Source organism: Amblyomma mixtum, chromosome 1, assembly GCF_055824585.1.
Source record: "Amblyomma mixtum isolate Tamu chromosome 1, ASM5582458v1, whole genome shotgun sequence".
Lineage (NCBI taxonomy): Eukaryota > Metazoa > Arthropoda > Arachnida > Ixodida > Ixodidae > Amblyomma > Amblyomma mixtum.
This window is the reverse complement of record NC_143012.1, coordinates 322,319,603-322,334,972: the sequence shown is the minus strand read 5'-3', so window position 1 is coordinate 322,334,972 and position 15,370 is coordinate 322,319,603. Positions and strand designations below refer to the sequence as shown.

The 15,370-nt window shown below is 46.7% G+C and overlaps 1 protein-coding gene across 1 annotated transcript in view; it reads right to left on the bottom strand.

The window, feature by feature from the left end:
• LOC149372709 (cell adhesion molecule Dscam1-like) overlaps positions 1 to 10,483 on the bottom strand; it is an 87,465-nt gene extending 76,982 nt beyond the window's left edge. The window contains exon 1 of the mRNA XM_089567261.1: positions 9,947 to 10,483. Within this exon, the coding sequence (XP_089423387.1) occupies positions 9,947 to 9,998 (52 nt within the window). The 5' untranslated portion in view covers positions 9,999 to 10,483. The remainder of the gene's footprint in view (positions 1 to 9,946) is intronic.
• Positions 10,484 to 15,370: the final 4,887 nt, after the last annotated feature.

Here is a 15,370-nt window from a genome sequence, read left to right as displayed (position 1 = left end):
TATTTTTGTCATATCAAGATCAGCGCAGCCTCTTGGTGTGTTATATCTGCTTGCTTCCCACCGAGGACAGTGGTAGTCACATGAAGTTATACGTGCAGTGATCTGTAATGAAATGAATTGACCAGTGTTAATATTGGTGTGTGTGTGAAGAAATCTTTTTAATTAATGCCCAATGGGCACGGTGCTGCGCCGCTGCTATTAAGAATAGTGCTGGGCTAGGCGCGTCGCAGAGTTGTCCCTAATATTTACAGTGAGCGCAATTGAACTTATTTCAGTGAAGCGCATTTTGCATTGAGAAGCGTAAGAATTAAAATTGTTCTATTGACAACAAAACGCATGATATAAAAGACACGCACAGGGAACGAGGTTGACGGGAAGAGCGCGAACTTTCAACTGATTTTATTCCTGACAAGTAACAGCCATATAGATAGTGATAAAAGACGCCCAGGAAAGTCAAGCCTCTAGGCATGTCAAGCAAGGCGAGTTGGCGATCAAACGAACACAGGCGTTGACTTGCGAAGGTGATTGCTTCGCTCTGATGGGTTTTCACGTCCCAAAAGAGACTCGGGCCGTGAGGGGCGCCGTAGTGGAGGGCTCCGGTATTTTCGACCATCTGGGGTTCTTTAACGTGCACTGTCATCACACAGTGCATGGGCCTCTAGCATTTTGCCTCCATAGAAATGCTACCGCCGCGGCCGGGATCGAACCAGCATCTTTCGGGTCAGCAGCGGAACACTGTAACCACTTAGCCGGCTTGCGAAGGTGAAGCAGGAGCATTAATAAAAGGGCCCTCAATGTAGGCAGGTAGCTTAGAAGGAGTCGTTACTGAGCGAGTCAGTTCGCGGCTTCTGTTAACAACAAAGTGATGCGCAAACAAAAGCATACTCGGGTGGACGAGGCTGCCGGGATGAGCGCGAACTGTCATTTGATTTTATTGCCTTCAGAGTGAGAGCTTATAAAAGCCTACGTGTGTCCTTTACATTCGCGCAATTTGTAGTCAATAGAAGCCACGAATAGTTATAAAAAGATTATTCCAATTTTTTTCTTTTTATCATGATGGTCCAGTATGTGTGCCTCCGGCCTTTTTCTTGTAATTTATCAATAAAGATATGACCTCTTCACATTGTAAGATCAGCGAAGTAATGCGCAATGTTCCAAAGGCTTCTGAAATGTGTCCTCAAAGACATCTGAGAATTCAATCATTGATTGCTTACTTAATAATGTACAAAAAGAAACGGTAGAACCAAGGAGAGCAGGTGGAGGAGCAAACGCTAACGTGGGCAAGGACGGAAAGTTTCGCTACTTCACAAACACCTCGAAGAAACTTCACTCCATCCCATACAGCGTGGCCTCTCAGCGCGCGGGATTACAAACAGCAGAGAAAAGATTCTGAGTCTCTACATCTCAAACATTCTGCTAGGTCATCCTAAGCAGACCACGCTAATGCTCTAAGCTCCTCCTACGCGTCATAAAACGGGCCGATGGAGGCAGTCGCCGCCACCACGAAGTAAGGAAGCCGCTGCTTCCTTTCCCTCTTCTGTTCTCAAAGGCACGCAACTGACCGAGATATCGACCAAGCACCGTCCAGACCGCTGAACGTGTAACGCGAATGTTACAACAGAAAATACGAGCATAGCCGCTCCCAGACGAATCCTTGCGAAGTCCCTCAGGCGAAGACAACGCGTTGCATAAACTATGCATGCTTCCACGGTGTCTCAAGTAGAGTTCTTCGCCAAACCCCTCCGAAAAGGAGTTCCCGTGTTCTGCACCATGTAGCACGCACGCACAAATACCTGGGCTTCCCTTCTGACAACTCTAAAACCAAAGCGAAAGCGGTGTTACAGCTTTCGCAGGAAACCATGCAGGCATACGCGGTCCACTTTGCGCGCGCTTTTCGCAGCGCGCCGCCAGGTCTAACGTGCCGAGGAGGCCTTTTAACGAAACTGGCAAAGAAGAAGGAATGGTGCAACTCTTTCCGCGTAGCAGGAGACAAGCGGAACGGCTTCTTGCGTGGGATGGTGGGTAACTGAAGTTATATTACTGTGCAGACAGGGCGCAGACGTGAAGAGCAAAATGACTCCTCCATCTGCGTTTTGGATGGTTGGTTTGCGCTTTAAGGTACCTTATGGTGCAGGGAAGCATAAGACAATGCGCTTCTTGTGCATGTTGTTGCATTCTTGACTGTGCCTCCATCTTGCGTCGCATGCAGGCTGCAGACGTGACGAAGGAAGCGAATTGTGGTCTCTTTTTTGTTCGTCAAGTGTGCCTCGTCAGCGCTGATACGCACCTTCACAGCAGCCAGTTTGTCATCATGATAAACTGCAGTAGGGTCATATTTCAACCTACTTGCTATTGCCTTGCAGGCGCAGCCGGCCGCTAACGTGGGCGCCACAGCATGCTACCTGGAAATACATTACGGTGACAAGGCTGACGCGCGCCGCATACACTGCAGGATGTTTCCGGGAAATATGAGTAATTTGCAACCATTGGCTTTGGAGGCAAAAATAATGTATTTCCTGTACAGTATTACTAGCGTTGGCGGACACCAGAAATCTGGTTAATCCTCTTAACTAGTAAGCATGGTTAACTGGTTTTTAATAATTAACTTTTTAACTATTAAATTTAAGCGAACGATTGCAGTAAAAGATTTGTAGCTGGCTGGTAGTAAAAGCCATATCACGTTTTAGAATTTCGAAAACACGTTTACAGTCGGTACTGTGGCTTAGCAATTTTTGGCAATTTCTCGCACAATTAGAAAATCGCGCGCCTTCGCCCAGCGTTCAGCAAAGACTATCAGGTCGTGTCACTCCGTACAGCACGTGCCCCATGCACGTGCCACGCCTGCCACGACTCGGCTGGCACAGTGAGCATAGCGGTGAGCATAGGGTTTCTAAATATTATCTAGAGGGAAACCTGGCGCCACTGCCTATGCGAGTTTCTTATAAGGCCACTTCCCCAATCATGGGAATGACGGGAAGACGAGGTCTCTTACTTGGTTCGGCTAGTGTTAGCCCTAAAGCATAAGTACGACGTAATAAATATAATCTCTTGCAAAAAAGTATGCAAAGAAAAATAATTTTACAATCAAAATAATGTAAGCAGTGTGCGTGACCCTCATCTTCATTTGTCTATATTCATCATCACCTCCCATCGTCGTCTTCGTCGCAAACGTCATTGCTGCGGGTGGCAGTAAAGCCTGCTCCGGGCGTCCTCAATCTCACACGTGGGGAAGGTATTGAGTACTGAGCTGAAGGCCAGCCCCTGCGAGCTCGTTTAAAACTGCATCCAGACGTTTATGGTGGTTACAAAAGGTCGAAGAAAAGATGACGATATCGTCCAGATAACAAATGCACGTTTTCCATTTGAGGCCCCGGAGAACTGTACCAATCAATCAGTATACAAATAATAATTTGGTTAAATGGGTGTTTATGTAGAGGATTCACCTTGATAATATTTGTACACACAAATATTGTAATGGCTAGAAGAAGGTGCTGGCAGTTGCGCGGGACGGAGCGCTCGCGTTAGGCCAGCGGCCATTAAATCATCTCATTGCCATCAGTCATCACGCCTGAATCTTCGGTTGGCCGTCACGTAACAGTATGATTGAATGAATGTCCACATAGGAGATCGATCTCATTAAAATATCAATTTCTTTATGATACTCGAGCACTACCAGGTCGATGCATTCGCGCGACCTTTCAGGGTGCCGTCATTTCTGAAACAAATTTCACCACCTTCTATTCTGTTCACATTGTATGGTCTAATTTCTCATTTATACGAGAGGCTTACAAGAACTTACCAGAAGATAGCTTACAAGAACAGCAAAAGCAGTGGCCTGGACCGGCAAAGCAACCCGTCTAAATGCGCGTGATGCTTTCCAGGGCGCAGGGGGAGACCTCGCTGAAGGGAATAATTAACAGCACCAACTGAGCCGCACGAAGCTTCGGACAATTTTTTCGCATGAACACAGGAACGGGAAGTTCAGTGCAAAACAGCTCCGCCGGGAATGTTTCCTATCCCGTTCTGCAATGTTCTCGTTAACGCTCAAGTTTTGAGCATAACCTATCCTCTAGACCGCTAAATGCGGAAAAAAGGTCTGGCAACGTTCACCGACACCAAATTGCTAATAATGATGTTTGTTCCGCCTTCCACAAACCGCACTGAGGTACCAGGCTCTGGCCATCGCTCAGAGTTTTTACTCTGCTGCTGCGCAAAATGCCGCGCACAAGACGCACACTCATAATTTTTTGTGGGCGCTCCTCTTGCAGCTACAGGAAAGTTTCATCACACGCTACGAAAGAACGACTACATGAGAAGTATCAAGGACCACGAACATAACTCGGAATGAAGATGCGCCTATGTCTCGGGCGCAGTTGTCTCTAGCAAGGTTGCTGCACGCAGTTATAGCGGATGCATGAAGTTTCTCTAAGTGCGCGGACTCCAACTGCCGACTAGCCGCTGTAGCATTTCTCCTCGTTAAGGCAGGCGGGCGGAAGTGGCGCACCTTTTTTAGTCTTATATATACCTATCTCTTTCTTAGTACGAGCTATTGACGCGAAGCGAAGAACCACACTTCTGTTTGTTTCGTATGTAACGCCATCTGGTAAGGATGCTACGAATGCACCGTCGCGGGTGCAGTGCGGCTTTCATTAGTTCGTCTTGTTAGCTATTCTTGCAAAAGATACCCCACCGCATCTGACGGTTTCAGAGTGTCGGCGAAAGCGAAGAAACTGCTCGCATTAGCTCTGAGAAAATGTTGACGACCAAAGATACCTCGCTGGCTGCACGGCGCTACACGTTTTGTTAAAATAGCTGCAATTCACGAACGAGGTCTCCCCTTTTCTGATTTCATTTGGCCGCTGTCACATAACTACCGTGGTCACTGGTAATTACGGAAGCAAAAGTTGGAACGCTAATCAGCCTTGCCTAAAACTGCCAGTCGAGGTGCTCTTATTGAAGCTAACGTAATCAAATATTGCGCCCATTCGAGGTGCTCTTATTGAAGCTAAAGTAATTAAATATTACGCGATCATATATTCGCGTTAGCCAACAAACCTAATCCGCTGCAGATGCAGCGGATTATGTTATGCCTTCAGTATAACATAAGTGAAAGCCGTTTTTTCAGGCATGGTCATTTTTTATAGCTGTAGCGGAAACAGGTTTCTCTTCTTATTGGGACTATTTCTTGTTTTAAAGCTTCTGAGTGATTTTTTTTAAAGCTTCAGAGAGATTTTTTTTATTTGTGCTACGCAAGTGAGACTTTGCATTCCTGCATATTCGCCTTCACGGGCAAGCCTGAATTAATTCGTGAGCTGACAACTTTATCATAATGCCCCTCAAGGCCGTTTTCTACTGTCTCAGTCCTGTCACTGAGTCGGAAGACGTACGAGGAGATGTAAAATTGCAGGGCCTAACGTCTCATGACATGACATGACATAACATAACATTACACAAGTGCTTCACATGGTGCTCGTTGCTAATAAAATGAAGCCTACATTCGCTAAGAAAGTATATTTATTAGTGCCCGCAGATCAGTCAAAAAATGGCTGACCTTAGTATTGTGACTGTGTGAGCCGGGACGCATGCCTCAGTTTACCATGGCGCCTCAGAGAACTGTTCTTTTCTTATGCACACGAGCTAGAAAATAATGAAGAAACGTGTAATTTCTTTTATTCGTCCATCTAAGCGAAACGAGGCGAACCTGGCTGATAAAAACTACAGCAGTTTATGGTTAAGACGCTGATGCCATTTCAGTTGTCTACTATAAATGCGTGGCAGAAACACTTAAAGGTGCACTGAAGAGGAATCTGAACTTGTCTTTTTGCCGCGGGAACTCGATCTACACGTTCCGAGCATTCTTAGAAAGTGCGACTTATTCCCCTGTGTGGACGATTTCCCTAATTAAATCGAATTAACGTCCAGCTCCCGCCTTTATTTTTTGAATTCTCCCCGTACGGTGGGCGGAGTCGACCAACGCGTGGAGTGCCTTTCAGCCAGCTCCATAGAGGCTTTGCTTTCGCTTTATTTTGTTTTTTATGCTTTTGTGAATAAATAGCTTCATTCGCAGATAATAGAGCCGCAAAATAAGCCCGCAGAAATAAAAATACGCGCGGTCTATTTGCTACTACGGATTACTACGTATTACTCCGCCGTTGGCAGAGCGGCAAGCCGCCACGGGACTGGGTGAAAGGCGCTCCACGCGTTGGTCGACTCCGCCCACCGTACGAGGGAGAATTAAAAAAAAAAGGCGGGAGCCGAACGTTAATTCGATTTAATTAGGAAAATCGGCCACACAGGGCAATAAATCGAAGTTTCTAAGAATGCTCGGAAAGTGTAGATTGAGTTCCCGCGGCAAAAAGACGAGTTCAGATTCCTCTTCTTTAACTCAATGCGGGCTTAACATGAGCGGGTGACACAGTATACACGCATCGCAGTCATGAGCTGGTCACACGTTTAATCGTATGCGTCAGGCACATGCCTGAAGTATCATTTAGTGATTTGTTGGTCAGGTCAGTCTAGTCGCGTAGCATCAGTTATAGTCATGATTCGCTTTTAGGAATTGTTTACAGATGAGCATGGTACATACAGAAAATCGCCTCGTGAGTGGGGATTTCTCAGTCTTCCTCTCAAAGATTCACGAAACTTAGAACACAGCTCCAGAATACGGAGGAGTCTGCTGTGTCAAGGACTTGAAAAAAACATTGTCGGCATGAAGGAATTCAGAATTAATTGAAGAGCGGCACGTGGTTGTCTTTACTTACACATTTTGCAAAATTATTTTCTATGTAAACCAAATAAGCAAATCATTTTCACTGTAATTAGCACCGCTAAAGAAAAAAGAGCAGTATCCCGCTTTCTTTTGGTTTCAATGGTCGTTGGCTTCTTTTTGCGTATATCCTTTTGAGCCCCTCATCTCTATCCTCGCCTGTTCAATAGTAGCTATGAAGGAAGACTACGAAGCAAGCAAAGATGAAAAGCGACTACTCCTGAAACTTCACGGTGCTTCAGAAAACTGATTTGGAGTTCGCCATCTTGCCTGCGAGGCCCTTGAGTGTTATCAAATGCTATTCAATGGATCCATAGCAAGCTACAACGCAGCCCCGAAAAAAAGAAGCAAGGATCGGCGGCTGATGTCGGCGATCCTAGTATCAAAACAGCTTTCGACGAGTGGCGCCAGAAATTACGAAACCGTACTCCGGAATCCGTGTCGAAACCATTAGACGAGTCATTAGGAACCGTTTTCTCGCTAGTTTCAGCCCTCAGTGTATATTATTACTGAGCAAGAAAGATGATTCGCCACTCGGCGCCCCGAATCGCAGACAGGCGGTGATCAATGAGCGGCAATGATTTCATTCCGCCAATGGGACATTATTAACTTTTTCCGCCTAGAGATATCGTAAGCCGCCGGAGCGCAGTATTTTGAATAGATAAATGTTCACAAGAGTTATATGAGGGTACGATATCGCGACTCTTAATTTTTTTCTTCTGAGGCAAATAGCCGTTATTCGTCGCAGTTCCCCATGAGGACTGCGCTGGGGATCTATAGTGATGGCGATGCCATTAGACAAAAACAAAAGAACTTTGGAAAATTAGAATGAGAGAACAAATATCAAGCAAATGAACTCTTGTCTAGGCCTCGCACAACGCGTTCCTAATAACGATCAGTTTACAGTTAACAACGATTCAGCCCTTATCCCTCTGGTCATAAACTAAAATGTCCCTCTCCTAGCCACGACTGGAAAGGGTGCATACCATGCATCGATCCCCGCAGCGCGAGGCAGAGGCAAAACTTTATTACGTGTACGACAGAGCATAAAGTTTACTGACCTCTTAAAGAAAAAATCAAGGATGATGTTTCCTTTATTTCCTTTCTAAAACACATGTCTGAACAGGCTCAGCATCTCCGAGAAAAATACGGACAGAAATGCTCCATTAAGGTTTCACAGTTTTTTATGCCATAACGGAAAAAAAGCAATTTTTAAGCAAGCATGCAAAAAATGTCGAAGACGTTCTTGTTTACGCACACCCCGTATGTTCTAAAAACATTCATTTATAGGTTCGTGTTCGTTAGCTAGACTTTTCTTTTTTACTTTCGGAGGAAGATATTACCAGCTCTTACCTCGCGCCGGTACTCCCCATCTCTTCCTCTTTACTAGCAATAAAGTCATAATAATACTATTATCTATGTTAAGAGTACGCCCTAAACAAGTTGCGATTACTGTTTGCAAGTAATTGTGACAGCTTCCTAATGAAGAACGCATTGTTACGCATTCCTAATGAAGAACTATCGCTGCAGTTCAATCCCGATGCCAGCTTTCCATTTATAAACATTATAAACAGCTTTATAAACGGCTTTCCATTTATAAACTATAAACAGAGATGGCGGTGTCTACCATTTTTCATAGCTACACTGGCTCCTATCTTCCATTTGCGCATGCCTCTCTTTCTCTTTGCACTCTGAGGTTTAAAAACGTAGCCTTAGAGTGGGCTCTCTACGGGAAGGCAGGCTTTCAAATAAGCTCAGCCTATCGAACGAACTCTGCCCTCAGGCGGCACGGTGGTGGATGGTGTCACGCAGCGCAGCATTTGTTTGTGCAAAGAAAGAGGGGGGACAAAAAAGGTATTAGAACCCTGCTGAACGCTCAAGCGTGCAAGGTGTATTGTTCCCGTAGAATGAGGGAAGTCGTGGAAGGGAGGCCTTTCAGAGACGGTTATTACATGAGCGGCGACTACTCTTCTGCAGCGAGGTGAGGCGAGGTGCAAGCAGTAGCACAAAGGGAATAAGCGAAAAAAACACGCCCCATGGCAGGCATCAGTGAAGCGCACGCGCCGCGCTTCATATCACATGCGCCCAGAGTGGCGCAGTTAATGAACCTTGTCTTCTTCGTCCCGACCTCGCCCCCATCGGTCAGCTTTGGGCGAAGCGTAACAAAACGGGCATTCAGGTCTCGCAGCGAAGACTTGCTGCACTTAACCGTTATGCTTCTTTCCGACTTCTTTAACGCATTCTTTTCGTTACTGAGTACGAAGGTAATAAATGTGAATTCCAAAACATTTTGCAGCGCCTCTGTTAACACACAGGTCGAGCGAAAGACGTGAAACTGAGCGAAAAAATGGACTCGTCCTAGTATTCACTGCTCTTTCTTTCCCGTAATTTTTTTTTTCAAAATTTCTAGTTTTAAGTTCTAAAATCATCGAAATTCCCCACTCCTTGCACATCAGTGCGTTTGTATCCGCTATGCACCCTGGCCAATCCCCCGCCGTGGGTGTGTGCCATTAAGCATGACAACATCATCATCATGATTAGACTGAGATAGTATACTTTGTATTAAGACACGTGGATTATAACAGCAGTTTCAGGCACTTTCCGGAACCTCATTCATTTTAAAAGACCAGAACTCTGGCTACTAATTGGACTATAAAACAGAGACAAAGGTTATCGACTCTATGCATTCGAATGATGCATCAGTACGGTAGAGGATGCTCTGAAAGGACGTTCATACCTTTGCAACATTCTTAAGTTTCGGCTGTACCATCATCTCTAAGAGCCTGCATTTCCGTACGGCCGAAACCAGATAAGCAGCGGGTCTTTAAAATCACTGCTGACGTATGCTATCACTTCAAAGGCCGGAGCAATGCTTGCAACAGCATGCTAAAGAATGGGTAGCAACGCATCCGACAATCTGTGGCAGAAAAAGAAAATTAAAGTACAAACACGAGAGTAGTGGTTATGAGACACGTTTTAGTGGAGGCTTCAAATTTATCTCGACCAGCGATGAAACAGGAAGGCTGGTCCAACGGTGATAGTTAATTCTAGGTGTTTTCACCTTATAGCGGAGTAAAAGGTCATTAAACTGCTCACTGGAGGAAATAATTTTCTTCGGCAATTTCAATATACTAACATCGCTAGAGCAACAGGGATCCTTTCAGCTAGCTAGGGACTCACCTAGTTGCAGGAGCCAGCAGATGGACCACGCCAGCACAGCGAGCCTTGCCATTCCGTCGCTGTTTGCGAGCGGAACCCGCCGGTTATCCGAGCAGGCCGCAGCGACGCAACAGTCAGAAGCACCAGCTGAGTATTGAGCGTCCTACAGTTCAATCATCCGATGCTCTTCTGAAAAGACTTTCTTCGAATCACCTTTCGGTCGACAGGAACTACCGCATAAATTATTACAGATAGCTAACGTCCACGAAAGTGTTATCCCTAGAACCAGTCATTTGCCATGAAATCTCAATTATTGCGCCAGTCCACGAAGTACCTAACTGCTACTGACAACAGCTTGCTAATAAAAGGATTTGTTGCTGTGAAGCTTACTTACATGATATGTCGTCATGAATTTCGCTCCTTCACCGAAGCACTCCGGTTTCCTATATTGTAACGGGCAACTGTTATCTAGCCTCCATCACTTGTACAAATATCTATGAAGATTGCGGGCCAGTTTTCATTGAGAACTCTAACGGGGACAATAAGTGCGAAACCTCAAAAAAGGCCTTCTGAAACGCGTCTAATGCGACTACACCAGAAGGGCAGCGTGCGAATGCGGTATACTTTGCGTTCAAAAATCAGGCCTCCTGTAGATCGCGCCTCAGTTTTCCACACCAGACCAACGCCAACAGCACCTCTCAAACTGCCTGCCAACTTTCTGCCGCATTCCAATGAACGTAACACGGAGCATCGAGAAAGCCGAGCTGGCTCCGACAGCGCGACCCGCGCGTCTGCGCTACCGCGTTGACGGCAGCTGGCTTTCCTGCCCTCCTCCGTGTTCCCTTCTCATTCCCCAGATAGGGAGAACGCGGGAAAGAGAACACGGCGGGAGAAATTTCTGACGTCTTCTGCGGGCATAATAGCTCGTTCAAAGTTCAAGAAAGAAGGCGCTTGGTTATTCGCAGCTGCAGCCCTTAGTTACACAGCGTGTTTCGTTTTGTCCCACCCCCTTTCTTTATTCGACAATTACGGCGAAGAAAAGTTCTCTCTTGCTGAATTCGACTAGTGGTGCCATCCGGTGGCCGCATATGGAGCAAAAGGAAAACGGCTTCTCGGGGCGACGGTCTTTTCTGGAAACAAGGAAAGCTTTTCTGTTTCTCGGTTTTTCTACTGTTTGTTTCTTTTCTTCTTTACTCCAATTGCTTCTAGTATTTTTTTTTCGTTAAGTCACAGTGCAGCTCTTTGTCACGGTTGAACAATAAAAAAGTTATTTTACCAGGGTAGCCAGTGGCTTCCTTCGTGGAAGTAAAGGGTGTGGGGGAAGGAAATATAAAAGAAGTTATCTCTTTTTCCTTCAGCAGTTACATTTCTCTACTCTCTCGCCCCGCGCTAGTGCTCGAAGCTCGGACGCTGGAACCTTGTACGAAGCGATTCAAGCGTAGGCAGAAAATTGAATGGTTTCGAGCGAAGTTTTAAGTATTATCGTAGCGTTATTTTTGTTTGTTTATCTTGGATTTCCTTAAGAACGGACAATCTGTTCATGGCGCAAGTCAGCCGCTATAATTAGACTTGGTTTTCTTTGCTGCGCAACATTCTAGCATATCAGCCTTTCTCCGGTGTACATAGGTTCTTTCACGCCGACTCTCACCGTCCTATAATTCTAAGAACGCAAAGGCTGAGCACACTCTTAGAAATCTTTTAGGAAAGAGGAGGAAGAACTACAGATCATCTTGAACCGGAAGAAACACGAAACAACGCTTAGTAAGCGTTTGCTGTCGTGAATACAATGCAGGATTCGCGTGCAGGGCTTTCCAGAGGAAATCTACATATAGATCACATTTGATGGGTTATTCTCATATAACGTGGCATGTGCCGAAACCTGCTTTCCTTTCTATCAGCGATAAGCAGAATTTCTTTAATCACGTTCGTCGTTACCCACATTCCCACAAACGCTCCGTAACCTAATATACGATGACCCGAACTGCTTTTGCAACCAGCACAATGCGTAGAGTGTTATGCGGTATTATGTACTCCGACGGCTCTTACGTTCTAGATGCATTACTTTGGCATCGTTATGCTGCGTAGACATGCTCTAACGCACCGTTAAATCTTAAATAACCGCTTTTATCACATTCTCTATTCATGGCAGCAGTACTATTTCTTGATCCAGCGTTCTCTTCACAGAGTGCCTAATGCGACCCTTACTGCTCTTCACTGACAACTTGGGACCGAACATGTACTAGCGCCCTGACTAATTTCCGAAGTTCTTCCCACGTGTATAGTCGCATTTGCTCGCGGTTAGTTCACAAAATATTGCAGCACCGCCCGGAATATCACAGGGTACCATGGCGGATTTCAGAGAAAGGGCAGCAACCACCACCTTCCCCTACCTCTTCCCAGGTCCTTTTTTCAGGGTACGAAGGTTCAAAAAATGTGCTGTTCATGTAAGCACCATCCAAACAGGGCCCCCACAAGGGTTTCAGCTCTATCCGCCCTTGACGGAGTGCGTTCAGATAAAAAAAAAAAATGAGATCCTGCTCTGTTGAATGTTGTAAACGGTTTCGGTCAGTTATTTTTTTTTTTTAATGAGAAGCTATAAGCTCCAAATATTGTAACGTGGCAGCCAGCCGAAGAAGGAGGCGTGGTGAACGATGGAGAAGAGATGATTTAATGGCCGCTGGCCTAGCGCGAGCGCTCCGTCCCGCGCCACTGCCAGCTTCGTCGTCTTCGACACACTACCCGGGGCCACCAAGCGATCGTCCCGATCGGTGACGAACAGACGTGCGAAATGGCGATGGTCTTGAGTGGAGGGTTCAACAGTATGTAGAAGATGGTGCAGTGCTGGCCGCCACAATGAGAAAGATGAGAGAATGAGTCCCGGTCCAGGAAGCATCCGGGCCGTAGGGTGCCAGGAGCTGACGGCCGAGGCCCTTGGACGCACCGAACGGCAGGGGCAGGGGGGCGGTGTCCTCATGTGTGGGCAGGGTCTTGGGTCGGTCGGGTCTTGGGTCGTCGTGTCTTGTGGTCGCGGCGGGGGACGGGGCAGGGGTGAGCGTCGAGGGCGGTTCAGGTCGGGCGGGCGGGGGCACGGCCGTGCGGGGCGGACCAGGTACTCACGGCCGACGTCCACGGCAGGCGCAGGACACCGAAGCTCCGTGACCAGGATGGCGATGAAGGGACCCCAGCACGTGGCGACCAGCGGAAGAATGAGGCGTGGTGAACGATGGAGAAGAGATGATTTAATGGCCGCTGGCGTAGCGCGAGCGCTCCGTCCCGCGCCACTGCCAGCTTCGTCGTCTTCGTCACAATATATTTCCCCGTATTCCGGAAATGTTTCAAATTCCCTTTTTCCGCTGTCTCTTCAGGGCGGCAGAGAGAGAATATGACCACTTCAAAAGGGCAGACTGCGCAACGCAGCAAACACTGTGAACTGACCGGAATGCTCGTGTAGCAATGCCGAACAAGAAGTCGGGTATTTCTTTACTCAGATGCCAGCAGGGACTCCCATAATTCAAATATGCACCGAAAAATTCAAATTTGGCTGGGTCCTCTCATTTACATGAAGCTAGTCACACTGTGGAGCTAGGAATTGAGTGCCCATTGCACCGCTCTCAATGGTTTGGTTTGGTTTGGTTTGGTTTGGTTTGGTTTATGGGGTTTAACGTCCCAAAGCGACTAAGGCTATGAGAGACGCCGTAGTGGAGGGCTCCGGAAATTTCGACCACCTGGGGTTCTTTAACGTGCACTGACATCGCACAGTACACGGGCCTCTAGAATTTCTCTACCAAAGAAATTCAACCGCCGCGGCCGGATTCGAACCCGCGTCTTTCGGGTCAGCAGCCGAGCACCATAACCACTGAGCCACCGCGGCGGCGTCGCACCGCTCTCAATGGTTTGCACGCGGTCTCATTGGCGTCACAATAGTGGGCCATACAAGGTTTTCACTCTCCACGTGAGAGGAGTAGGTGGCGACATGCAAATTTGGTACGCACGCCGCAGACTGTCACAGAGGCCTTTGTCCACCAACAAGGCGGCCACTATGACGACGGCGCTGTGGAAACACTTCTGCAACCTGCGCAAACCAGCATTTGCCTCATGCGTATTCTACAGAGTTAGCCAGAAACCCCCCGGATTTGGTAAACGTCTAAACAAAATCATTCCCACCAAATCTTATTTCATTTCTCATCAGTGACTGCCTTCTGCGGAACTGCAGATGAACCACTACTAAAGGCCGTGTGTTGCGGGTAGCAAGGATACGTAAGGACCTGTGTGATGCCACGCCAAAAAGTGCTAGGTGGAGCCAAATTTTAAAAAAAATTTAGGCCAATGACAAACAAGAAACAAAAGGATCATTGTCTTTGCACTGCATATTCATGCTCTGGGCGTACGGGCATTTCGAATACGATCAAAACCCGTGCAATGCCTCATAAGGATACCAGCCGGCGCTTCGTCTCCGCTACAGTGACCCAGTCCATACTAATCCCAACCATCATCATCATCATGGTCGCTACCCGTTACCAAGAGACTAGCCAACATATTGTCATCATAGTCATCACCATTACAATCAACCGGCATGTTCTTCATCATCAGCTTCCCATTTTACCCATATGGCAACTTTAGCTTAATACTTAAGTCGATCCGCCGGTTTTCTGGTGTCCGCCAACACTCGTAATACTATGCCGCAGAAGCCATATTTTTACCCCAAAAAGCCTCATTTTGAAAATTTTTGAAAGTTTCAGCTGAAACACCCGGTATAATACATAAAGAATACTGCAGTTCCTTTGAAGAAGGAATAATCAGCGTCCAAAAGCTTTAGCGGAATCACCCAAATGTTTTTAAATTTCCCTAAAATCATGACACGATTTCAAACCTCCCAATGTTTGCTTTTCCGCATGAAATCCGCGTGCGCGCGAGCCTTTCCAGCAAGAAGCATCTTACTCAGCAGTATTCCCTGCAGTCCTCAGGTGTCCACCTATGTTTATGCTGATGACATCGCCTTTTTTGCTTCAGAGAACGACATTTCCTCTTTGTACCAGTCCTTACAGTCCTACCTGAATGTCCTAGACCAATGGTTAGGAGACATTAATCTGTCCCTTAATGTCAATAAATGTGCTTTATTGCTTTTTCCACTCTCTCGTCCAGTTAATATCTCTATTGTTTACCGGAACCATGTAATTCCTCAAGTGCAAAGTGTCAAATACCTCGGAGTAATTTATGATCCTTCTCTTTCCTGGGGGGCCCATATCGAGCAGATCACTGTGAAAGGAGTCCGAGCAGTCGGTATGCTGCGCAGGCTGAGCAGTGTTCGTTCTGGCATGAGAAGGCACTCACTTCTTATGATTTATAGAATGTACGTCCGTCCGGTCTTAGAGTTCGGCTGTGTTTTATTCTCTGGTGCGCCAGCGTATAAACTTCGCCCCTTGATTCTCTTGGAGCGGGAGGCGT